The 27,573-nt window shown below is 34.6% G+C and overlaps 1 protein-coding gene across 1 annotated transcript in view; it reads left to right on the top strand.

Moving 5' to 3' along the window:
• Positions 1 to 27,573, top strand: part of LOC112914100 (eyes shut homolog) — a 1,106,577-nt gene that overhangs the window by 369,969 nt on the left and 709,035 nt on the right. Inside the window, 2 exon segments of the mRNA XM_072749029.1 lie at positions 13,952 to 14,144; positions 17,121 to 18,713. Of these exon segments, the coding sequence (XP_072605130.1) occupies positions 13,952 to 14,144; positions 17,121 to 18,713 (1,786 nt within the window).

The following is a 27,573-nucleotide window of genomic DNA, read 5'->3' as shown; positions in this document are numbered from 1 at the left end:
CTAGCTCTTTCTATACTCGATAGGTCTTCTAAGCACAATATCTCCAAAGAAACGAGAGCTTTAAATGATACACTGGACCAAATGGATTTCACAGATATCTACAGAACTTTACATCCAAACTCAACTGAATACACATTCTTCTCAAGTGCACATGGAACTTTCTCCAGAATAGACCACATACTGGATCACAAATCGGGGCTGAACTGATACCAAAATTCGGGATCATCCCCTGCATATTCTCAGACCATAATGCCTTGAAATTAGAACTAAATCACAACAAGAAGTTTGGAAGGACCTCAAACACGTGGAGGTTAAGGACCATCCTGCTAAAAGATGAAAGGGTCAACCAGGGAATTAAGGAAGAATTAAAAAGATTCATGGAAACTAATGAGAATGAAGATACAACCGTTCAAAATCTTTGGGACGCAGCAAAAGCAGTCCTGAGGGGGAAATACATCACAATACAAACATCCATTCAAAAACTGGAAAGAACTCAGATACAAAAAGGATGTGCTCCTTACACATAAAGGAGCTAGAGAAAATACAGCAAATAGATCCTACACCCAGCAGAAGAAGAGAGTTAATAAAGATTCGAGCAGAACTCAACGAAATCGAGACCAGAAGAACTGTGGAACAGATCAACAGAACCAGGAGTTGGTTCTTTGAAAGAATTAATAAGATAGATAAACCATTAGCCAGCCTTATTAAAAGGAAGAGAGAGAAGACTCAAGTTAATAAAATCATGAATGAGAAAGGAGAGATCACTACCAACACCAAGGAAATACAAACGATTTTAAAAACATATTATGAACAGCTATATGCCAATAAATTAGGCAATCTAGAAGAAATGGACTCATTTCTGGAAAGCCACAAACTACCAAAACTGGAACAGGAAGAAATAGAAAACCTGAACAGGCCAATAACCAGGGAGGAAATTGAAGCAGTCATCAAAAACCTCCCAAGACACAAGAGTCCAGGGCCAGATGGCTTCCCAGGGGAATTCTATCAAACGTTTAAAGAAGAAGCCATACCTATTCTACTAAAGCTGTTTGGAAAGATAGAAAGAGCAGAGTACTTCCAAATTCGTTCTATGAGGCCAGCATCACCTTAATTCCAAAACCAGACAAGACCCCACCAAAAAGAAAATTAAAGACCAATATCCCTGATGAACATGGATGCAAAAATTCTCAACAAGATACTAGCCAATAGGATCCAACAATACATTAAGAAAATTATTCACCATGACCAAGTAGGATTTATCCCTGGGACACAAGGCTGGTTCAACACTCGTAAAACAATCAATGTGATTCATCATATCAGCAAGAGAAAAACCAAGAACCATATGATCCTCTCAATAGATGCAGAGAAAGCATTTGACAAAATACAGCATCCATACCTGATCAAAACTCTCCAGAGTGTAGGGATAGAGGGAACATTCCTCAACATCTTAAAAGCCATCTAGGAAAAGCCCACAGCAAATATCATTCTCAATGGGGAAGCACTGGGAGCCTTTCCCCTAAGATCAGGAACAAGACAGGGATGTCCACTCTCACCACTGCTATTCAATATAGTACTGGAAGTCCTCGCCTCAGCAATCAGACAACAAAAAGACATTAAAGGCATTCAAATTGGCAAAGAAGAAGTCAGACTCTCCCTCTTTGCTGATGACATAATACTCTACATAGAAAACCCAAAAGCCTCCACCCCAAGGTTGCTAGAACTCATACAGCAATTTGGTAGCATGGCAGGATACAAAATCAATGCCCAGAAGTCAGTGGCATTTCTATACACTAACAATGAGACTGAAGAAAGAGAAATTAAGGAGTCAATCCCATTTACAATTGCACCCAAAAGCATAAGATACCTAGGAATAAACCTAACCAAAGAGGTAAAGGATCTAAAAACTATCGAACACTTCTGAAAGAAATTGAGGAAGACACAAAGAGATGGAAAAATATTCCATGCTCCTGGATTGGCAAAATTAATATTGTGAAAATGTCAATGTTACCCAGGGCAATTTACACGTTTAATGCAATCTCTATCAAAATACCATGGACTTGGGGATCTCGGGGTGGCGCAGCGGTTTAGCGCCTGCCTTTGGCCCAGGGCGCGATCCTGGAGACCCTGGATCGAGTCCCATGTCGGGCTCCTGGTGCATGGAGCCTGCTTCTCCCTCTGCCTGTGTCTCTGCCTCTCTCTCTCTCTCTCTCTCTCTCTCTCTCACTGTGTGCCTATAATAAATAAATAAAAAATTAAAAAAAATACCATGGACTTTCTTCAGAGAGTTAGAACAAATTATTTTAAGATTTGTGTGGAATCAGAAAAGACCCCGAATAGCCAGGGGAATTTTAAAAAAGAAAACCATAGCTGGAGCAATCACAATGCCAGATTTCAGGTTGTACTACAAAGCTGTGGTCATCAAGACAGTGTGGTACTGGCACAAAAACAGACACATAGATCAGTGGAACAGAATAGAGAACCCAGAAGTGGACCCTCAACTTTATGGTTAACTAATATTCGATAAAGGAGGAAAGACTATCCATTGGAAGAAAGACAGTGTCTTCAATAAATGGTGCTGGGAAAATTGGACATCCACATGCAGAAGAATGAAACTAGACCACTCTCTTTCACCATACACAAAGATAAACTCAAAATGGATGAAAGATCTAAATGTGAGACAAGATTCCATCAAAATCCTAGAGAACACAGGCAACGCCCTTTTTGAACTCAGCCACAGTAACTTCTTGCAAGATACATCCACGAAGGCAAAAGAAACAAAAGCAAAAATGAACTATTGGGACTTCATCAAGATAAGAAGCTTCTGCACAGCAAAGGATACAGTCAACAAAACTAAAAGACAACCTACAGAATGGGAGAAGATATTTGCAAATGACGTATCTGATAAAGGGTTAGTTTCCAAGATGTATAAAGAACTTATTAAACTCAACACCAAGGAAACAAACAATCCAATCATGAAATGGGCAAAAGACATGTAGAGAAATCTCACAGAGGAAGACATAGACATGGCCAACATGCACATGAGAAAATGCTCTGCATCACTTGCCATCAGGGAAATACAAATCAAAACCACAATGAGATACCACCTCACACCAGTGAGAATGGGGAACATTAACAAGGCAGGAAACCACAAATGTTGGAGAGGATGCGGAGAAAAGGGAACCCTCATACACTGTTGGTGGGAATGTGAACTGGTGCAGCCACTCTGGAAAACTGTGTGGAGGTTCCTCAAAGAGTTAAAAATAGACCTGCCCTACGACCCAGCAATTGCACCGCTGGGGATTTACCCCAAAGATACAGATGCAATGAAACGCCGGGACACCTGCACCCCGATGTTTCTAGCAGCAATGTCCACAATAGCCAAACTGTGGAAGGAGCCTCGGTGTCCATCGAAAGATAAATGGATAAAGAAGATGTGGTTTATGTATACAATGGAATATTACTCAGCCATTAGAAATGACAAATACCCACCATTTGCTTCGATGTGGATGGGACTGGAGGGTATTATGCTGAGTGAAGTAAGTCAATCGGAGAAGGACAAACATTGTATGTTCTCATTCATTTGGGGAATATAAATAATAGTGAAAGGGAATTTAGGGGAAGGGAGGAGAAATGTGTGGGAAATATCAGAAAGGGAGACAGAACATAAAGATTCCTAACTCTGGGAAACGAACCAGGGGTGGTGGAAGGGGAGGAGGGCAGGGGGTGGGGGTGAATGGGTGACGGGCACTGGGGGGGGCACTTGATGGGATGAGCACTGGGTGTTATTCTGTATGTTGGTAAATTGAACATCAATAAAAAATAAATTTATTAAACAAAAAAAACAAAAAAAAAACCCTCACTAGTACCTCTCCCATTAGAATCAAAATAATTGACATGTAATTGAATTAATTCATTGTAGAAAGTTAATGAAATACTATCCGCTTAGAATTTTGAGGTATTCTATTTGTATATACATTCTATCAAAATATAATATGTTTTTGTTATAGGAATTATTTTATTTCTAAAAAATGATCTGGATTTTTAGTTTTCTGGGTTTTTTAATGTGAAAACATTACAAAAGTATTCAAAGCAAATTTATTATAACTCCAATCCATCTATAAGTCCCAAAAATATGTTTTTCATGTACAGGTGCATTTACTAGTAAATAAAAAGGAAAAAAAGTTTAAATATCTTTATTAATAGGTTTAAATATATTTATTATAAATATATTAGAAATATATGATTCATGCACATGGTCTGAGTTATTTTCATATATAATTCATATTCCAATATATAGCTTACTTATTAAATTATACTTTTAATTTAGTAACTAAAACTTTGTTCTCAAATTGTAGACCCATTGGACTCCTCAGGCTTTTTTTTTTTTTTTTTTTTTATGTCACCCGTGAACTTCAGTGGAAACCAAGTAATATGAAGATCTTGTCTCAAGACTCCAGTACAACATTTCTGATCAATTTGAGTTGACTAGATCAAAGGTTTTTGAGTCTTCAACTTATGAGAACTATTATTCTCTTCTTTTTAACCTAACATGAAGTAAACTTACATAGACCTACGCTACAGGCTCCCAAAGAGTATTCCTTACTAGCCTATGATCTCTCACACTAGCTGGACACTTAAGGACTGGTTTTTGCTCTTAAAAAGCTATAGTGTACTTGAAGTGCAAAACATGTCTAACAACAATCACACTATGACAGATAATAGCTGCAGTTAAGTTCTGCACAATATTTCATGAAAGCACAGAAGTGATACATTTTAAAAATACATAAGGAACATAGGATTTCCAAGAGAATGTTGAGTTGAATCAAAAAAGTTGAGTTACCTAGTTTCAGGATGCGAATATGCAGCAGTAGTGGGAATCAGGAAGGAAAAAAATATATGTGAACTAGCAATTGAAAAAAAAAAGCTATAAGAGATAAGAATATATTTTTAGAAATTACCAGTGGCTGTGTGTGCTTGGCTAAATTGTTTTTACTTTTTCCTAGGAAAGTAGTAACCTACTGACAATTTTTTAAGCTAAGAATGTCCTGGTCAGACTCTTATCTTAAAAGATAGCTCTAGAGGGGCCTGAGTGACTCAGTAGACTTGTCTATCCTTGGCCCAGGTAATGATCCTCCAGGATCCTAGGATCAGCCCTGCTTTGGACTCCTTGCTCAGCAAGGAGTCTGTTTCTCCTTCTGTTCCTCAACCCCACCCCTGCTCATGCTTTATTTCTCTTAAATAAAATAATTTTAAAAATAATAATAAAATAATAAATAAAAAATAACTCTGGCACACATTCTGCAGTTAGTAAACACAGTGCCTCTAAAACAGTGGGGGTTTGCCTCTAAAACAGTGTTTCTTAACTTCTTGCCTCATCAATTTCTGCAATAATACCTGTTGCCTGAACATTTGTTTAGTCAAGTATTAATCTTGACTTTTCCTCTAAGCTGTACTTTCTACTTATCTTTCTTGAATGTCTTCCAATGGCCAGATCAAGGAAAATATCTGATTCAGTAGAGTCCTCAGGATCTTTATCCCTTTATTCATTACTTCCCATAGAAATTGTCCCTGAAGATTAGAATTGTATAGAAAAGCAATGAACCTGTATTTTCAGATAAAATTCCACTGAAGCAAATCCCCTGAAGATCTGGTAGCCAAATTCAATGAGAGAAAATAAAGTTATCTTTTAAGCAAGTAGAGACCTCACTTCAAGAAAGTAGAGGTTTCATCATCAGGCATTGCAGAAGTGCTTATCTTACATCATAAAACTTAAATGAAGGGCTACTGTGTTTCTACTTAGATGAAAAGTCTACAAATTCTCAGTGTTCTTCAGACTTTACATGGCTTTCCGAATTATGGATTCATAGGTTTTGTTCATGGTCTAGTATTTTATTTTTAATCATTAACCTTATTTGAGAGAAAGAAAAGTAAGTGATTTGAACAACAACTGACCAACACATTAAAAAGGTTTTTGAAGGGCTTTAAGCCACACGCTGCAATTATTCCCAGACAGAAATCTTCATCATAAACCTCCTATAGAAATGGACACTTAAAATATTCACAAAAGGATATTGTGGATAACCTAGAATTTAATATAAAAAAGAGGACCATATTGCAGAGTTCCAGGAGGGATACTCAGAAGCCATTCTGGATGTATTAGTTAAGATTTGAGAGAGAGAAAGAGGTGTTGATGATGTTGATGAGAAAGAAAGAAGAAAGAAAGAAAGAAAGAAAGAAAGAAAGAAAGAAAGAAAGAAAGAAAGAAAGAAGAAAGAAAGAAAGAAAGAAAGAAAAGAAAGAAAGAAAGAAAGAAAGAAAGAAAGAAAGAAAGAAAGAAAGAAAGAAAGAAAAGAAAGAAAGAAAGAAAGAAAGAGGAAAACTTGATGCATCAAGTTCAAGGAATAGGTAGCCAACACAGCCACAATTTTCACCTAAAAGGAGGAAGAAGAGAAATAAGTGCACAATGAGGAAGTGGGAATTCCTGTCATTTTCTGTCAAGTCATCATGCAGGAAGAAAATAAGTCTAGTGCTGTGTGTTTCTTGAAAGCCTGCCGCATTTTTCATAGATGTTTGAGATAGATAATAAGCACTAGTATCCAGTTAGCATTAGTGCACACACAGCCCAGGAAGAGGGATAATTTATACCATCTGTAGAGTTATCTATGTGCATCCATTCAAATGAGTTCTGTACAGAGGACACGGTTAGATCAGACGTATTACTTCAGGTCTGACCACGGCCCTAGCCTCCAGGGAGCAGTTTAGATGTCACCACTGGAGGGAGCCGGTCATATTTAGAATACTACATAAGGAGACTTTATTTTTGGAAACTGAGTGTTTAGGCTACATATTTTTTAGTTGACAAGGTTAATACTAAGTCTGTGTAAAGTTTTGGTCATGTAGACCATCCATAGTCTTCAGGGTTTGGAAATCCCAGGGATACTTCATCAGACTACTATTCCAAAATCCTAATTTCTTACGTGATTTTTTTTTTTAAGAACATGGAGTTTTATGTTCATAGGAAAAAGGAAATGGGGAAGTATCTAGATAAAATGCATTTTCAAAGGTATGTTATTTTTTTTCCCACAAATGCTTACTGACCACCGACTATGTAACTATGTCTCAGTCATAGGATGTTCAGTGGAGAGTGGTCAGAGGCACATTTAGAATGCTGATAAGACATACAAGTCAAATTGGTGTACGGATGGTCATACAATTAACAATTCTAATTATTGGTATGGACTCCATATATTGATATTATTTAGGAAATTCTAGAAAAACTAGAAATATTTATTTAGTCCAATTTGATGGCACAAAGTATCTCAGTATTATATAATTTATGTCAGTGTTCTTAATATTTGATCTCCGATCATTGATGTAGATTCTTTTATTATTTTGTGGGTAAATGAATCTATCTGCAAATATTATTCTCACATTCAGATTGACACTTACTTTACCTTTCATCTCTTAATCCAGTTTGAGAACCACAGACAGAATCCTGCCAAATATTCTTAATAAGATAACAACAATGAATCAGCAACTTGGAAGGTTTTTTTTTTTTTTTCTTTTTCTAACAAACAAGTTATGGGAGTATGCCAACTAGATGTAAATTATTGGTTATTGGTTTTGTGACTGGACATTGATTTGTAACATGAGACCTGAGAATTTCTTGCAGTAGAATTTATGTAGTAAAATTTTCATAGAATTGGAAATTATGTAAATGGTGCAAAAGTTTGCCAGAACGCAGAAATTATTTAAAAAGAGCTTCAGTTTAGTGAAACTTTCCTAATGAAACATGATACTTCCAATTAGAATAATCTAAAGCTTCAGTCTATATGAAACTAGGAAGAATTTATTGCTTCTTAGAACTGTAATGATGAGGTAACTAAGCCTATACCAATTAGAAATGAATTTTGCTTAGTTGTTTTATATTGGTTGCTCTGCCTGATGTTTCCTTTAAATTCTAGAAGGAACACCCTGTCATGAATTTAGCATTAACAGTCATCTGAACTGTTTCTTCCAATTATCAAAAAGATATTTCAATCTAAAAAGGCAAATATCACCTTGAGCAAATTTTCAATGAGTCTCCAGTACAGGTAGATAAATCCACTTATATAATCTGGCAAAATTCATATTATAAACCAGCAAACATCATGGATATGTGACTTGCACAAGACCCTACCCTTTAGAAGATACTCACCCCCCCCCCCCCCCCACAATACTTACTTTAATATCCTGCTGTTGTTGACTTAATTAACTTTTTTTGGAAGCACCTGGGTGGCTCAGTTGATTCAGTTTATGCCTTTGGCTCAGGTCATGGCCCTGGGATCCTGGGATCAAGCCCCATTCACTGGGGAGTCTGCTTCTCTCTCTGCCTCTGCTTCTATCCATGCCTCCTCCTCCTCCTCCTCCTCCTCCTCCTCCTCCTCCTCTTCTTCTTTCTTCTTCTTTCTTCTTCTTTCTTTCTTCTTCTTCTTCTTCTTCTTCTTCTTCTTCTTCTTCTTCTTCTTCTTCTTCTTCTTCTTTCTCTCCCTCACTCCCTCTCTCTCTCTCAAAATAAATGAATAAAATCTTTTAAAAAATTAATCATTTTTCAACAGGAGGCTCTATATTTTCATTTACACTGGTTTCCACAAATTATGTAGTTTGCTATATAAACAATGAAGTATATTAATAATGTATATTTTGATAGTGTTGGAAAAATTCAAGCTGTCAATTACTTTAGTAAACTTTAAAGAGTAAATTTGGCCTATCAGTTCTGAGGAAAGTAGATAAAACCATAGAATTAGATTGATGTGAAACTGATTATTACCACTGGGATTTTTTTTTTCTTTGCTGTATTACCTACTCATCACTTCAAGTAGAATATGAGGATGAAGCACATTATGTCTTCAAATATAAATACTGTCAATAGAATAAGAAATAATAATCAATTGGGTTGTAAGTTCATTTCAAGAATAAATGTTGTTTTGCCTGGATCTTAACACATTGTTAATCATCATTAAATTTAATTGACAGTGATGTTCATTAGGCTGGTAGAGTAGAAGAATGTTTTAATTTTATTATCTAAAACAATCAACTAGAGGGTAGAATTGTTTATAACAAATGTTGAAGATGTAGCTGGAGGCATAGTGACTGTTGAGTATAGATTCTGGAGCTTCAAGGCCTATATATGAGTCTAGGCTTTGCCATTTTTTTAGCTGTGCAACTGGAGAATTAGAGAGGACTATGAGATAATACTAGTTTCCTTTAAATAATAATTTCTTACTTAATTGAAATGATTTCAGGGTAATTATGCCTCAGAAGATATTCATATTTCCATTTTTCTACTCTATATTCATATTTGGATAGCTAATAAGCTTATCAAGTTTAAAGTACTTTAAAAAATCTTGATCTGGGATCCCTGGGTGGCGCAGTGGTTTGGCGCTTGCCTTTGGCCCAGGGCGCAATCCTGGAGACCCGGGATCGAATCCCACATCAGGCTCCCGGTGCATGGAGCCTGCTTCTCCCTCTGCCTGTGTCTCTGCCTCTCTCTCTCTCTCTCTCTGTGACTATCATAAATAAATAAAAAATTTAAAAAATAAAAAAATAAAAAAAAAAATAAAAAATCTTGATCTACCTCTGATTCCTAACTGGTTTTCACCAGTGTTATTCAAATTAGTAACTGGCACCACTATTCACCCCATTGATAGAAATAAAAACTTAAGGGGCAGCCCGGTGACTCAGCGGTTTAGCACCACCTTCAGCCCAGGATGTGATCCTGGAGACCCGGGATCAAGTCCCACATCGGGCTCCCTGCATGGAGCCTGATTCTCCCTCTGCCTGTGTCTCTGCCTCTCTCTCTCTCTCCTCTCTCTGTTTCTCACGAATAAATAAAATAAAAAATAAATCTTAAAAAAAATAAAAAATTAGGAATCATTAATTACACTTTCTTTTTCCACTCCAAACATTTAATCTATCAGCATATATTATAGGCTCTGCTTTCCAAATATATCCTGAAAATAACCTATAGTCACAATATCCACCATTTGTACTCCAGGCCAATATATTTTATTTCTTGCCTAGACTACTGCTGGCTTCCAACTGGTATCCCAGCTTCCATTCTTTCCTGTGCTCCAAACTCCCTTAAAAGTCTACTATCTACATGACATTAACTTAATCCTTTCATAATATAAATCAAACAATTTCATATTTTTACTCTGTCAAATATTCCATGGCTTCCCATTGCTCTGAGAATTAATTCCAAATTCAATAACAAAGTATCTTACATGATCTCATTCCTGCCTATGTTTGTGACCTCACTTCCATCCACTGGTGGCCTTCCATTAATCTCTTTTTTCACACTGCCCACCTTGCTATTTTTCAAACATACAAAGCATGTTCCTGCCTCAGGGCCTTGTACCACCATTCTGTTTGCCTTGAATGTTCTTTTCTTAGATAATCACATTAATTCAGATCCCTGATCGGAGAAGACATCCCTGGTAACTTTGTCTAAAAGAGTCCTGCCTCTGTTTCCTTTCACTTATCTTGCAAAATGTTGTCTTTAAGTCACTTATTACTAATTGGTATTAATTAATTCTGATTCTTTTACTAAAAGACAAGCTATATAATGGGGGAAACCTTGCCTATCTTGTTGATTATTTTATTCCTAGCACTTGCAACAATCACTGACACTTAGTAATTGATCAATAAATCTTTGAGTAAAGACATAGAAGCTTACACATTGTCCATGGGAAGTGGATGACCTATTCTCATAAAGCTCTCATTCAAAAGATTTTATCTGCATTGTACTCCTCAAATACAGATTCAGAAAGAAAAATATAGAAATGACTATCTTCATCTTGGCACATACTACATTTCAATGAATATCAGCAAGTAAGTCATTATGCTATTCATAATAAGTACTCAATACATATTTGACAAATGAATGGTGAGTGAATGAGAGATGTATTGGCAAAATAAACTGTGAGGTTAGGGAGGAAATATACAAAATTCAGGTTTACTGAATTAAAGCTAAATATTTGGAATCTTTTTATCTGTCAGTGCAGTCAAGTAGTTATGGAAAAAGAAATGTACAACCATTTATGAGGTATTTTGTTTGGTTTAATTTTCTTGTAACAACAAAAAATATTATCAGAATTACCAAATGAGGGAAAGATTGATATGCTTACTAAGGCAATGCCGGTTGGTATGACAATAAACTCTAAAATTATTCTAGATTAAATTTATTTTTCATTCATATGAAGTCCAAGTGAGTGTTTCTGATTTCAAATATTGTCTTTCAAAGAGAGATCCCTGGATCTGGGTTAACTTCCTTTTGTGGCTGCCCCCTCATTATCATGTTTTTCAAAGTCACAACATAGAGGAAGAGACTGGAAATTCATACATAGCAAACTCTTTGTGGATCAGTCTGAGAGTGGCACAATTCATGACCATTTGCATTTCATTGGTTAGAAGTAAATCACATGGTCACACATAAACACAGGAATGACTAAGACATGTAGTCCAAGAGGAAGAAGAAATAGGTTTAGTAAACATGTAGTAAGCTTTATCATGTGGTTTAGGATTTAACTAAGGAAAATAAAGAAGTTTATCTAGGATAAATTGTGTGTGTGTGTGTGTGTGTGTGTGTGTGTGTGTGTGTGTGGTGTGCAACACACGTGTAGAAGACAGTTGGGGGAGAGAGTTCAAACAAAATATTAAAATCTATTTGGAGGAGCATTTAATTTTTAAGAAAGTTTTATGCTTTTAATTGTTGGTACTTGGGAAAATACTAAGATGTTTCCTATCAAACTCTGAATTAGGAAAATAAATTCACCTTTAAGACTTAAACTCTGAGAACAGCACATGATGGATGTGAGCCTAGACATTAAAGATAGGAAAGAGAAAGCATGACTTCCTGGCTGCTAGACTTTAGTGTCACCTGGAAGAATGAATGTATTAATGCATTTAATGATAAAAGAGTTGACAACATTAGAGAACATATCAGAATCGTAGAGACAAATATTAGCAGTGCCAATGTAAAGTGGTCTAAGTATAGTTAGTCAATGAATATCAAGTATTCCAGATATTTCTTATGGTAATATCTTTGCCTTACATCATTAAACATTTGAATCACCTTGTTTTACATGTTCTAAACTAATGTACATCAAGGAAATCTCTGATTCTTGTGTAACAATGCTGACATGAAGAAAACTTGTTATTCATGGGGCATTTGAGGATCCCCTAACCTTGTGGTGGTGATTTCTCAGACTAGTTAATAATGACTTCTGGTTGTTATTTAGAAGGAAAATGTTGACCATGCAAATATTTATGAGATGTGTAATAGCTACATTTTTACCATAAAGTAGCATATTGGCATTCTGATCTCTATCCTAGTTTTCTGTACATTTTCACTAATCTGTGAATTCTTACCAAGGTTTGCTGCTTACCCTTGAGTGGAGAAAAGGACATATCTCTTGGTCCTTTTTCTTTTTTTAAGATTTTATTTATTCATTCATGAGAGGCGGGGAGGGGGGGGCAGAGACACAGGCAGAGGGAGAAGCAGGCTCCATGCAGGTTGCCTGACATGGGACTAGATCCCAGGTCTCCAGGATCACACCCTGGGCAGAAGGCAGGTACTAAACCACTGAGCCACCCAGGGATCCCTCTCTTGGTCCTTAATATGTGGAATCATAGGACATGTTTCTTCTTGCTGTTTCTTCTATCACTTCTAGCTTCACTTTTTTACTCTTTTCTACATGTTATATTTTTTATAGCAGTTATATAACATCAAGAATCCTCTGACTATAAATACCTTCAGGTGTGGGTTTAAAGTGAATACAGAATTTACAACTGAAACAAGTGACAAAAAGATATCTAAAGCAAAATTTACATTTTGTGTAAATTAGATACAGTCTTGGACAAACACTAGTACAGTGAAGTAGGGATACCTTTTGAATAAGTCCTTAGTATTAGGAAATAGGCATGCAAAACCATTTTTAAATAATATCTGAATTGTATTTTCATAAAGTTCCAAATCTACAAAAAGTACAATTAGGTTTTAATTCTACATTTATTTATTTATTTATTTATTTATTTAAGTTTCTTTTTTTTTCTTTTTTTAAAGATTTTATTTATTTACTCATGGGAGACACACACACACACAGAGAGAGAGAGAGAGAGAGAGAGAGAGAGAGGCAGAGACACAGGCAGAGGGAGAAGCAGGCTCCATACAGAGAGCTGACGTGGGACTCTATCTCGGGTCTCCAGGATCAGGCCCTGGGCTGAAGGCGGCGCTAAACTGCTGAGCCACCCGAGCTGCCCTAATTCTACATTTAAAGGAGAATCCCCTGATTCATTTTGCACTTATTTATATAAGCATCACAATTCTCTTCCCTATAAGCTAAAAACAATTTCTTTATGCAGACATTATCTTATAAGTGTATGGTAGAAATAGGCTATTCACATAAAACTAAACCATATAAGGATCATTGCTTTATAAGCCAATACAAATTAAAATGATTCAAACATCACAAAAATATTTTCAAATTCTGTTGCATATAGAAATTTGCATACACTGCATTTTATATTAGTTTCCAACTAAATATGACATTTAGAACAGAAAGTTTATAATTTGTAATGAAGCTTTTAGATCCATATTGACTACCATACAGTACAAATTTTTCATTGGAAAAAAAAATCCTCAAAAGAAATGTAAAGTAGTATCTTGGCTTAAAATTAAAGGATTTAAGAATAAATTTAGGCATTCAATTGAGTATATCCAAAATTTGAAGGATTAGATTAATTTTTAAATACAGATAAAATTTACTGTAGAGATTTTACTTCCAAGCAAAATAGAACTATGATTTGAGCTATCTAATATGACTATGAAAAAACCTCAAAACTAACTTAAAAAGTTCTCTCTCGGGGACAAAGAAACTGTGAGCTTAATTATGATAATTATCATTTGCAGACGTGCTCCACTGGGCTTTTCTGTGGTGATGAGAGAGGGAGAATTACCCATTTACCTCCCATCTCTCAAAGAACAGATGTCATTTCTACACAAACTCATACAGTACCTGCATCTGACACTTCAATCAGTAGCTTTCCATCAGCAAGGGCCACAAGACTATGGACCATAATGAATACTTACCCAATTGATCCAGGTAAGTAGATGAGAGTAAGATATGGAGAATATTGAATTCGATATAGTTGTATATTGAAAAATATTTTCTGACTTATTTCAAATCTTCGTTTTCCTGTATATATGATTTTTCGGGGGGTGTAAAACTGTTTTAGAATTCTTGTTGGTTACGCTTCATGTTTTCAGTTTTGGCTTAAGAAATGCTTATGCTTTCTGAAACACTGCAAAAAATACTCATTAATATCTTTATTATGCTATGTAAATTTTGGTAGATAACTGGACCCCACTTCCAGCTGATTTTAGCCATCAGTAAAATTTATTTTAAAAGACCTTGTACTATTTACTTTATATCTTTTTTTAACATTGTCTGAATCATTATATGTAAGTTTATATTCCTATCAATTTATTGGAAAAATTTTTAATCGGATTTTTTCCTATGTTAAGTATTTTGACATGTTGAATATGTTTCGATATGTCTTATTTAATTTACTAAATCAAATGATGACATATTTCAAATTGTATATGTTAAATTCCAAATTCATTCTTTATATAGTCAGTATCACTTACGATAATAAGAATGAGAATTATAGCCATTAACAAGATATTCTTTAAGAGAAATATTTTGAAGGCAATTGGATATTATAAGCAGAAAGGTAATCTGCCCTATTTTTTGTCTTCATTATTTGTGTTATTTTAAAGACTTAAGTTGACATCTAATAAGTAATATTGTGCTTATTTATTTTGAAACTAAATGATATTTCTAGTATTTCTAAATCATATATATTCATTGATCCTATCAGTGGCAGAGATATAATTTTTTCATGCTTTATTATTCAAAGGAGTCATTTGATTTGGAATATGTCAATTCTCTTTTTCTCCCTGTTAATGCTCATTTCTTATATGTATAAGTATAAAATATAAAAATATAAATATAAAATAAAGAATATGAATTGCTTTTCTTTATAATTGAATTATGATTGATATACAAATCCTATTATTTTCACATGTATATCATTGTGATATGATATTTTTATATATTATTAAATGATCCCATGACAAGTCTAGTTACCAACTGTTACCATACAAATTTGCTACAATATTACTGACTACATTCCCTATGTTGTAAATTATATTCCATGACTTATTTATTTTATAACCACAAATGTGTACTTCTTAATCCCCTTTATCTATATTGCCCTCTACACCCAGCCCTCCTTCCTCTGGTAACCAAAGTTATTCCCTGTATCTATGAGTATGTTTGCTTTGTTCATTTGTTTTTAGATTTCATATGTAAATAAAATCATACATTTGTCTTTCTCTGTCTGACTTATTTCACTAAGTATAATACTCTTTACGTTCATCCATGTTTTCACGAATGTCAAGATTTCATTCTTTTGTATGGCTGAGTAATATTCCATTGCATATTATATCACATCTTCTTTATACATCCATCCATGGATTTTTAGATTGCATCTATATTTTGGCTATTGTATATAATGCTTCCATGAACATAGAAGTGTATATATCTCTTTGAATTGGTGTTTTCACTTTTTCCAGATAAATATCCAGAAGTGGAACTGCTTGATTGTGTGGTATTTCTAATATTTTTAGGAAATTCCATATTGTTTACCATAGTGGCTGCACCAATTTGCATTCTTACCAACAGTGTACAAAGTTTCCTTTTCCTACACAATCTCACCAACACTTGTTATTTGTTGCCTTTTTGGTAAGTCAGTCTGACATATGTGAGGTGATATCTCATTGTGGTTTTGACTTGCATTTCTGTGGTGGTGATTAGTGCTGTTAAGTAATTTTTCATGTGCCTGTTGGCCATCTATATGTCTTCTTTGAAAAAATGTTTATTCGAGTCCTCTGCCCTGAGATCAAGACCTGAGCTGAGATCAAGAGTCGAATATTAACTGACTGAGCTACCTAGGCACCCCATCCTCTGCCCATTTTTAATAAGGTTGTTTGTTATCGTAATATTAAGTTCTGGAAAAATCTCTGTGTATTTTAGATATGAACCCCTTATCAGATGTGTGATTTGCAAATATCCTCTCCCATTTAGTAGGTTGTCTTTTTGTTTTGTTGATCGTTTTTTCCTTCATTGTGCAAAAGTTTTTTATTGTGGTGTAGAACCATTGTTTATTTTAGTTTTCATTGCCATTGCCTAAGGAATCTGGTCCAAAAAAAAAAAAAAAAAACATTGCTAAGGTTGATGTCAAACAGCTTATGTTTGACATGTTTTCTTCTAGTTTAATGGTTTTGGGTCTTACATTTAAGTCTTTAGTCGATTCAAATTTATTATATGGTGTAAGGTAGTGGTCTGGTTTCATTTTTTGGATGTAGCTGTCCACTTTTACACCAACATCATCTTTGAAGAGATTGTTTTTTTCCCATTGTATATTCTTGCCTCTTTTGTCATAGATTAATTGACTATATATAAATAGGCTTATTTCTGGGCTCCCTACTATATTCCATTGATATATGTGTCAGTGTTCATGGCGGTACTATATTGTCTCGATTACTACAGCTTTGTAGTATAGTTTAACATGATGGCACAAGATACTTCCAGTTTTATTCTTCTTTTCCAAGATTATATAACACAATTTGTTTGACTTTGGACCTCTTGTGGAATGTAATAGAAGTCTTTGCATTTAAACAGTTTGTGAAGTCGCTAAATTTACTTATACACTTTCATTATAAATATGATTTACAGAGCTATTTGTCTGCATGTAATGGGTATAAGGTGGCAGAAAAATTTGTGGAAGATTCGGCCCAGGGCCTATGTTGTTCATTTTTAAGTCACTTTTTGGTTCTTTTTTTTTCTTTTTGCCCTCTGAAGGTCCAAAACAGACAGGAATTATCAAGCATGATGTTCTCCCAACTACTGGTTTGGCAGCATTAAGTACTGGCATATCTTTTGAAAGCTATTTACTCGAAGAACTGATTTCCACTAGAGAGCTCTCCACTAAATACGGTCTTCTTTCTTCCACAGATGTTCCCTCTTCTCAATTTCTGAATTTTGGTGTTCATGACCCAGCACAAACTGATTGGGGCAAAACATCTATATCACATATGCCTTTCCAAACTTCAGCAGCCATAACAGGATTCCTTTTCCCCAGTAGGGGAGAGAGGACCCCATTTATCATCTCTCCTTTCATGACAGATGCTATCTATCCTACAGAATCTTTATTATTTGAAAACAATCAGACTATTGCCTTATCTACTACTGCAATGAGTTCAGTAATTACTGGCATTCCAGGAGCTGATATTAAGTTAAACAGGCACTCATTACTCTCCCGTGGATTCCTGCTCACAACTGCTTCTACAAGTGTACCTCCAGTTGTCTCTAGGGGGGCTCAAGAGGATATTGAAGAATATTCAGCTGTTTCCTTAATTTCAAGAAGAGAGTACTGGAGATTGCTGAGCTCCTCAATGTCTCCCATTTCTCCTGCTAAGATAATTATATCTAAACAGGTAGCCATCTTAAACTCATCAACTGTGCACCAATTCACTACACAAACTTCCATTCCCAGTGAATACCAGGTTATTACTGAAGCATCTAGCAACCAGAGACTCACAAACATCAAATCACAGGCTGCTGATTCTTTAAATGAATTAAGCCAAACATGTGCAACATGTTCTATGACTGAAATAAAATCCTCTCATGAATTCTCAGATCAAGTTTTGCATAGCAAACAGTCCCACTTTTATGAGACATTCTGGATGAACTCAGCAATATTAGCCAGCTGGTATGCACTAATGGGAATTCAAACTATCACTTCTGGGCATTCGTTTTCTTCTGCTACTGAAATAACGCCATCAGCAGCATTCACAGAACTGTCATCTTTATTTCTTTCTAAAAAGAGTACAAAAATAAGGATTTTATCCTCATCCTTAGAAGAATCCATTACCCTATCAAGTAATTTGGATGTTAATTTATGTTTGGATAAAACTTATTTATCCATTGTCCCATCACAAACTGTCTCCTCAGACCCAATGAATACTGATTTGACTTCAAAACTGACTATTGATGATCCTTTTGTGTCAGAAAACATTTTAAAACTATTGACAATGGGACATTACGATGTAACCGTGGACCCCACTGAGATATTGAGTCAAGACAATTTATTGGGTGTGCAAGAGAGTGAAGGATCTCAACAACAGTCCAAACTTTACACCCGTGACAGTTCTCTAAATTTTGAATTAAATTTACAAAAGCATCCAGAAACTATACCTTCAAATGACTTTGACAACAACATGCCACCTTATATGTACTCAATGTCTGATTTTTCAGAAGTAACCTCTGATGTCGCATTTTATGCAGTTTCAGCAACTCAGTCACTTCCAATACAGGCCTCTTTCCCTGTGTCTGTACTTATGCCAGATTGGACGTATTATACAGATTATCTGACCTTAACATCTGATTTAAAAGAAGGGCTCAGAACTTCTTCAGAGTGGTCCAAATGGGAACTTCAGCCTAGTGTGCATGACTGGGAATTTCCTGCCACGACCCAGAGACTTTCCATCACTAGATCACTTACTTTGTCTTCACTGGAGTTCATTCCCCTTCAGCTGATGATTTCTGGTGAGTTTCTCAGTTTCAGTTCAGTAAACTTTTAGAAATGAGTTTCTTTTCTGTAGAAAAGAGAAAGAGACTGTTGTGGTCACCAGGTGCTCTAAACAGCCTCTTTGTAATCAGGGTAGCAGCCAGTTCAATGGAGATGGCACCTGCTGTTGTACCTGACACAGATGGTTATTCTTTATGCACTGCCACAAAGGCTACCAGATCAATACAGGAGTATGTTGGAGACGGCTACACTGCTGGCAAGCAATCAGAAACTGAACTAGTTCAATTCATTACAATAGATCTCTCAAAGTTTAGGAATAACTTTTATTATTCTCATTTCTTGAAATAGATTCTTTGTCAGGTGGAACACAATATAACATACAGTTTCTAACATTTTTTTCAGTATAGTATATACTGAAATGTATTTTTTAATGGGAAGATGAGGAAATCAAGGGAATTTCATTGGGTGTTGCCATCCTACATAGCGGGGTTTATCATTATGTAATGCAGAGCTGTGATGCTTTTATTATATATAACTCAGAATATAAATTAAATTCATGAACTTTACTTAACAAAAAATTATATAAAAATTGAAACAAGATAGTATCTCATGTGCAAATTTGAAATCAGTCTTGAAATAATTAATAACTAGCCTTACTCTAAAGCATATTAGAAATTATTAGTCTCCTCTACCCTTGTAATTGCTGTCAAATTAGGAAACATGGAAAAAAAGTTTAAATAATTGTATTTAGCAAAAAGAGAGGGTATTTTTTTCATTATTCAAAGGAAGTTTTATCCTGTGGAATTTCAAGTGCAATTGTGGCAATGAAGTTGATTTTCCTTCAATGAGAAGTTTATAGGTTTTGTGTTATATATGCAAATTCATAGATTTTGTGTGTATGTTTAGGTATGTAATTTGTGGCTGGCAACTCAGAAATACAAAAAAACCCCAAATCTTATATTTGCTTTATCCAGTGTGATATGATTTTCTTTGCAAAGTTTCTAAAAATAGCAAATTTTAATTACAAACTTACTTCACAAACAATAGTTTGTTGTATAACTGTTAAGACTTATCAACATTACCTAATACATCACTTCTCACATATAAATGAAGCAAAATTACATCTTCTCCTCTTATACAATCAGTCCTATAGGCATCCCTTGGAAATAATCAGGACACAAATTCTCCATTTCCAGGAAATTAAATCCCAAGTTTGCCTTTATGAACAAAACCTTGTCACATTCCATTTTTCCCCTCCCCTCAATACAACTGCAAACACTCTCATGATTTTGACCTTTCCAGTATTCCTACTATTTTCCTCCTTAATTATTTTAGATATGCTAATCAATAATTTACAAGGTACTTGCTGGCATTTTGTTCACCACTCTGTTGGCCAGGGTCAAATCAGAGAATTGATAGTATACTCCAGTTGAGTTCTTGGGGAGAGTTTAATTTTTTAAAAAAAAGTATTTACAAAGATATGGCTATAGCTTAGGGAAAACAATGAGGGATAGTGTGGTTCTGAAGGGACTAGCAACAGCAGAATGTCATTACTACCTTGAGTCCTGAAGGGACAAAGGAAAGAGCAGTTATCCAGACCCATAAAGAGGAAAGCTACCAGTTTACAGATGGTGTAGCATTTAGGGAGACAACACAGCCAATCCAAAGCAAACCAATCAGGAGTAGACCAGGAGATATATTCCCAACTACATTCTCCTCTTGTCTTCTAGTCTCCTACAGCTGCTCACCATTGGCCAAATCCATTTAGTAGCTGAAAATTATCTTTAATAACATATCTGCAAATCTATCTAATCTCTTTGTGTAAAGAAAAAGGCAGAATAAGCTATAGTAGAATGGCCTGCAGTGCTAAAATCTTGACTAGGTTCCAGGTTCCATGATACTGCCAAAATATAGAATGAGCATGTGACTAATAAAGAGAGAATTTGTACATTTCTAAAGCAAACCACTGAGTACTCTATTACTGCCTCTCTATATGCTACTTCCATCCTAGGAAAGTATAAAAGGTAGAAAGCGTGCAATTCTGGGCTCCCTTGCTCTCTGATGGATTTCTCATTTTTCATGGGTGGCTAAGAGAAAAATGATGCTCCAAGTAATCTCTTGTGGTAAGCAAAGTGAGATATCATGGAACAATGACTATCAATATGCTTCTTAGAGTTTTGTTTAACTTCTGAAGTTTATAATTGCTGGTTCTATAATATAATGATATCTATTAAATTGAATTGAAGTTGTCTTTGTCAGCCATCCTCCAAATCAAACCAGTCTTTGTGGTTTTGTTTGATTTATGAAGCAAGTGAAGTTTAAGAGGAAAAAAGGGAAGGGGCAATTGGCTGGTTCAGTCAGTAGAGCATGTGATGAGTTTGAGCCCCACATTGGTCTTAGAGATTACTTAAGGAAATTTTTTTAATTATTTAAAAGAGAGAGAGGAAAAAAGAACATTTTCTACCAGTTTGGTATTATTTTCCTCTAGCAATATGATTCTCTATTTTTTTCTACCAGTTGTTTGAGAAGGATTTAAGAGAGAATAGCCAGAGCTTCCTTATCCAAAGATTTTCTAATTGCATTGGATAACAAAAATAGTGCTGAAATGAAAATTTTATATGAGTTGTATCTATTCCATTCATAGTTATAAAATTCTAAATTTAAAAATTTAATACAGTATTCATAAAATTCTAGTAAGTGGCAAAGGGATATTTTATCTGGAAATAAAAGGGTGAGTCAAAGAAAGATATTCAATAATATAATTTACCACATTATTAGGTAAAAAGATATTGACAATTTATAATTTACTAAGAGTATTTTTTTCTCTCTTCCTTTTTCTATCCTAAGTGATTTACATTATCTTCACATCTTTTTGGTATCTATTATTATGTCCAAACATAACAAAATATAAATAACTTACAACAATATTCAATGCCATTCTCCAAGTTGAAACATAAGACATAATTCCATTAAACTCATAAGTCAAAATGCCTTATATATGCATGTGCATGTATTTCATACATAACATTTAGAAGATCAAATAGAAAATACATTAATTAAATAACCAAAATACCATAAGTAAATTAAATGGAGATATGGTGTCTTTATTTGAGTTCTTGAAACTGTGATTCCTTAATACTAAAGAAACACTATATTTGAAAACTATAAAGAAATTTCAAACAAATTCAAGTGAGATAATATTTAGAACTTGATCAAGTCATCTTGAGGTCAAAGAGAATAGGGAAATGTTGAATAGAAATGGCACTAAGAGCATTATATGTTTATGAAATATATTCAAATAAATTATAAAATATGTATAAAATAAAATATGTATAAATATGTATAAAATAAAATAAAGTATTATTACAGAGATACAGATACAAAGAAATAGAATAAAAATATATATGCTAGACTGCATACATAAAAGAGATTTGATAAAGGTTTTCATATTCAACAACTGTGTTGATGCATTTTGTTATCTTGAAAACTCTTTCTCTATATCCTTACACCAGAATAAATTCTTTGAGGACTAACCAGATAAAATTATAAAACATTAAATAATCTAAATCAAATATAAGTTAATATCTATTTCATCTCTAACTGGAAATTTTTAAGACTAAAAACAAAAATATATATAAAAATTAGTGAAAGGGAATAAAGGGAAAGGAGAGAAAAATGAGTGAAAATATCAGTGAGGGTGACAAAACATGAGAGACACCTAACTCTGGGAAATGAACAAGGGGTAGTGGTAGAGGAGGTGGACGGGGGGGTTGGGGTGACTGGGTGATGGGCACTGAGGGGGGCACTTGGCGGGATGAGCACTGGGTGTTATGCTATATGTTGGCAAATTGAACTCCAATAAAAAGAATTAAAAAAAAATACAATCATAAGACTAGACCAGATAGTTAACCAAAACAGAAGACCCAGAAACAGTTTCAGCATATCTTAAACCCGGCTTCTCAAATAAATTTATATTAATGAAATAAAAAAATAAAAAATAATAAAAGCAAAAATAGAAAATTATAAATAAAATATCGATCGTGGTATATTTTATAGTAGAATAACTAAAATTAATACCCTTTGATTCCAAAAATGGTCATAAACATAGTTAAAGCAAATATCCAAAAATGTGTTGCCTCATGAGATAGACGTGATTATAAACACCCTGTCAAATCAAAGAAGAAAGGCTGACCATTCAAATAGTAAAACACTTTGCTGTACATAGTCAATAAAACTATATTTAAAAATCATCAGAAGCAACCGAAGGTCTCAAATTTAAAATGAGATACAAATTTTATCCATTTGCCAGATTTTTTTTTTCCAACTGCAATACTCTGAATTTGTGAAAATACACCACTCTATTGGTAGGTAGGGAAGTATCTTGGCACCATCTTTCTAGAGAAGAACTTGCCTCCAGAAATCTTAGAAGTTTTAAAAATAGTATAATCTCAATTTTAGGAAATTATTGTTGATATATCCAAAACTATGTTATTAAATGTTATTAAAATAACAAATATTTGGAAAAGAATGTACCCTAATATGGTGGTTGTATTAAATAAATATTGGTATTTAATAATACTATTAAGCAGAAGTTATAAAATCATATATAATAAATTTGCAAATACATGTGTACATGCACACTACAAATATGCATATGAAGGATTCTTCCAAAAACATTAATATTGCTTTTTTATTTTTTAAAAGTTTCAAACTGATTATATATTTTTATGATCAATAAAAAATGTTTTTGTAAATATCTGTGTACGGTGAGAAATAAACATTTCAGAAAGTATATTCAATTATTTTACTTATATTAGATCAAGATAAATAAGTTTTTATGAGATCTACAATTATTCATATAGAAAAGATAGATAATTGCTAATTAGCATTATTACAGTGAAAGAAAAATCTATTAAAATTATTTTTAAAAATATAAAATATTTTTCTGAAATAATACAGAGATCTTATGTTCAAACATGCCAACCACATTTTTTAAACTGAATTACTATGTAGATGTTGAAATCCTTACTTATATTTCCACAGCATCCTTTATTTTTTAGTAAAATTTTTAAAAAGTTGAATGGAATTAAAATCACATCATTTTACTCAATATTCAAATGTGTTTTTAACTGAGTACTTTGTGACAGGCACCAGCACGGCTGTGATTTGTTCGTTTGCTTATCTATTGTTTTGGTCTTGAAGCACTCAGGTATGAATTATGCCTTTTGAAAACAATCATAACTGTTTCTCATTTCTATCTACTGGCAAATTTGGAATCATATGTTATATTCTAAGGTTTGAAATGTCTCGTTGTTATGTATCCATTCTACAAACCAGCAAATGTAGAGGAAAAAAGTTTCCCCTTGGGGAAAACCACTAAGCACCAAAAGAGATGTCCACCTTCAGCTGAAACTTGAGACCTTCTACTTCAGCTCCTCAAGTTACGGTACTGCAGAAGGAGCCCTCTAGACCCTGTCCTTTGTGGTCAAAGAAGTATATGCACAGAAGACAAAAGCTTCTGTCACAATATTTAGTATCACTTTCGTTCTAATTTACTCGCTTTGTATAAAACAATCCCTTTTAGAAATGACCCACTAATGAACACAACTAGTTCTCCTGCAGATCAAACTTTAACTGCTGACACCTAGCCCACAGATTTTCATCTGAAGTAAAATCCTCACATTTTGTTTCCTGTACATCACCCAGCATCTTTCACAAAGGAGTGCCCTGTGCATTTTGTGTTTTTCTAGTTTGCAGTATTCAAGAATATTCATCATTTGCATTTTATTCCCACTTGTCACTAAAATGGATAGTAACATCAACACTGTATAAAAAATATACTACTATGTACAAAATATAATAGAGTGAATCTAGTTAATAATACAATTTTTTTTCATGCATGTTATAATTCTTTGGTTTCAAAACTTCCCTCTCCATTGTTGAATCTTGGGAATTTGACCTTGGGAAAATTAACAGCACAGACCAGAGATTGGCAAGGTATTACCGGCTGGTCAAACCCAGCCCACCACTAGTGTTTGTAAAGAGTTTTACTGGGACCTAGCTATACCCATTGGTTGTGTACTGCCCATGGCTGATTTCATACTATGACAGTAAAGTTGAGTAGTTGTGATGGAGACCATATTGTCTACAAAGGTAGAATGCTTACTAACTTGTTCTTTACAGGAATTTGCCAATTCCTGCAGTAGCACTATATGTGAGGTGTTTATAATGCTCAGGTTAATATAGTTTACTTTTTTGACCAAGGTATAAATATTAGCCTTGTATGGACTCAGAAAAGTTCATATTTTAGACCTGCTTAATTCCATTATGCTGCCCCAAGTCACAACATCCCTGTCTTCTGTACCATTCTGATGGAGCCCTAGTATAAAGCCACAAACTGTGGTAAATACCCATAATCTCTTTGTGCAGTTCTCAGATCTATGTCCAAGGATGCTTTTTTTCTTTAATCTGTGTATCTTTATATGGTTTATTTATTTTTTTATTTTATTGAGGTTCGATTTGCCAACATATAACACTCAGTGCTCATTCCATCAGCTGCTTTCAAGGGTGTATGAACTGTCACAAAGGCCCTATACTCAGAAGGACCCCACACTTGGTAGAGCCATAGTATATAGGATTTCAGGAAGACTGGAAGGAAGTACAAAGTAAGGGTATTGTGGAAGTAATCTAGTTCCAAAGTAGTGTTAGAATGTAACAAGAAGTGGAATAAAAGCAGCTAAGTTTGTGTCAATGTTCAATTATTTTTTGCTAAGAACGAAATGTATGTACTAGCTCTGAAACATGATTTGTGGAATTTTGATGATGCCACTGAAGAGTTAAATTCTCTTATATTTTCATTTAAAATAGGTATTGCACAGTACAAAGATGAATGGTAAAATATATGCTAATAATGGAAAATCTTAAATTTTCTTAGAATGATGTTAAATAGCAAGTAAAATATATCATGAAAAGATGAAAAGGAGACCACTAAAGAAAGAAAAGCTTTTATTTTAGGACCTTTAATAGAACAATAGAACATTTTCCTTGTTTTTTTTTTTTTTTTTTTTTTTTTTTTTTTTTTTTTTTTTTTTTTTTTTTTTTTTTTTAACAAAAGACCTCGCATTTTCAGTTTGCAGTGGGTTCAACAAATTATGTACCTGGCACGGCCTGTGCTACTGCTGTTCTGGAATACACTTCCCACCTCTGCCAGGCTAATTTAACACGGAGTTTCACGCTCTCCAGTTAACTGCTAGAATCCCTTAGGGTTCATTCTTTTTTTTTTTTTTTAAAGATTTATTTATTTATTTTTATTTATGATAGACACAGAGAGAGGCAGAGACACAGGAGGAGGGAGAAGCAGGCTCCATGCCAGAGCCTGACGCGGGACTCGATCCTGGGATTCCAGGATCGCGCCTTGGACCAAAGGCAGGCGCCAAACCTTTGAGCCACCCAGGGATCCCCCCTTAGGGTTCATTCTTAGACTCCCCCTTCCTTTCTTTCCATACTCTTCACTGTTCTTTTTTTCAATTCTTATTTCTTTATTCCACAATTTGTCATTGGAGATGTATCACCTATATTCATGGCTTCAAATATACGCAGATATATAAACTTGCTTCTATCTTTAGACTAACATTTTTGTTAGCAGTCCCTCAAAAACTTAAGATAAAATCTTTAACTCTCCAGTATCACAACCTCCATCTCTCTCCCTACCCATACTTTCTTCTCCACTGAATCATTTCTTAAACATGAAATTTATAGCCAGCTAGATTTCCAAGCTTCAGCATAAACTTTATTTTATCAAAAGGACTATGAATTACAGAGTCCTCTCATCCAGCCTCTTAGTTCACTATTATTACTCCAGTTTAAACTCTCCTCCTCTTATGGACTAATGCAGTACTCTCTAAGACAAGTGACATATTTCTAATCTCTATCCTCTCTGATCCCTCCTCCACATTACTTTCAGAGTTGTTTTCCTTATATGATTTGCATTCTTCTGCTTAGAAAGTCACAATGAATCTTCATTTCCTATTAGGGGAGGTTTCAAATCCTAAGCATTCCAACTATAGTATTCGATCTCAATTGTGTCATCTGAAGTCATTCTCTACTATTTATCCCTACCCTATTTTATGACTAACCACTCTCCAATACTGTTGCACAGTTGCCCAGTGCTGCACTTTGGCATTCATTGTCCTTCTTCCTAAATGCCCTCTATCGCCCACTTTGTCAAATTCATTTCCCAAGGCTCAAATTAAATGCAACCTCCTATTGGAAGATGTTTATAAAGGCACTTAAAATTTTATTTTTTCCCTTTATTTTTGCTCCAATAGGTCATTATACATAATTCAGCATCACCATAATTTTGGTCATTTGTTCTGTTAGCTTCCCTCAGTGTATTTATGCTCTTTCAATACAAGAGTCATGTGTTAATAGATATAATGCCTTATCCAAAGCTTTGCCATAACTGGAGAGATTCCAGGGAAGACTATTTTAAAATTAGTCACAAAAATTGTCATCAGTTTATTATAAGTTAGGAAGGCTTAGCTACGAAGGCTGCTATGACTGAAGCAGCATAAGCTGTGGATGTGTAGAAGCCGGAGGGTGGGAGAAAGTACCTTAGAACTGAAAAAATAAACATGGCTAAAGTGTCTGGCCCCTCAAGAAGAAGCTGGACCACTTCAATACATGGAATCTCAAGGAATTACCTATTTAATCATGGTTCGAGATGGCTTTATGTAGGCAAGTGACTCGATACTAGAAGAGTCTAGGCAGCTAGTGAGACATATAAAGATGGGGAGATCATGGTTTATTTCTGAGTTACCAGCCAGCACGGAGCCAGTTTCTAGATGCCCAGGGAACAGGATTCAGTTAGAGAACTAA

This window comes from Vulpes vulpes, chromosome 1, assembly GCF_048418805.1.
Source record: "Vulpes vulpes isolate BD-2025 chromosome 1, VulVul3, whole genome shotgun sequence".
Lineage (NCBI taxonomy): Eukaryota > Metazoa > Chordata > Mammalia > Carnivora > Canidae > Vulpes > Vulpes vulpes.
The sequence above is the reverse complement of the archived record's forward strand: the minus strand, read 5'-3'. Positions and strand labels throughout refer to the sequence as shown.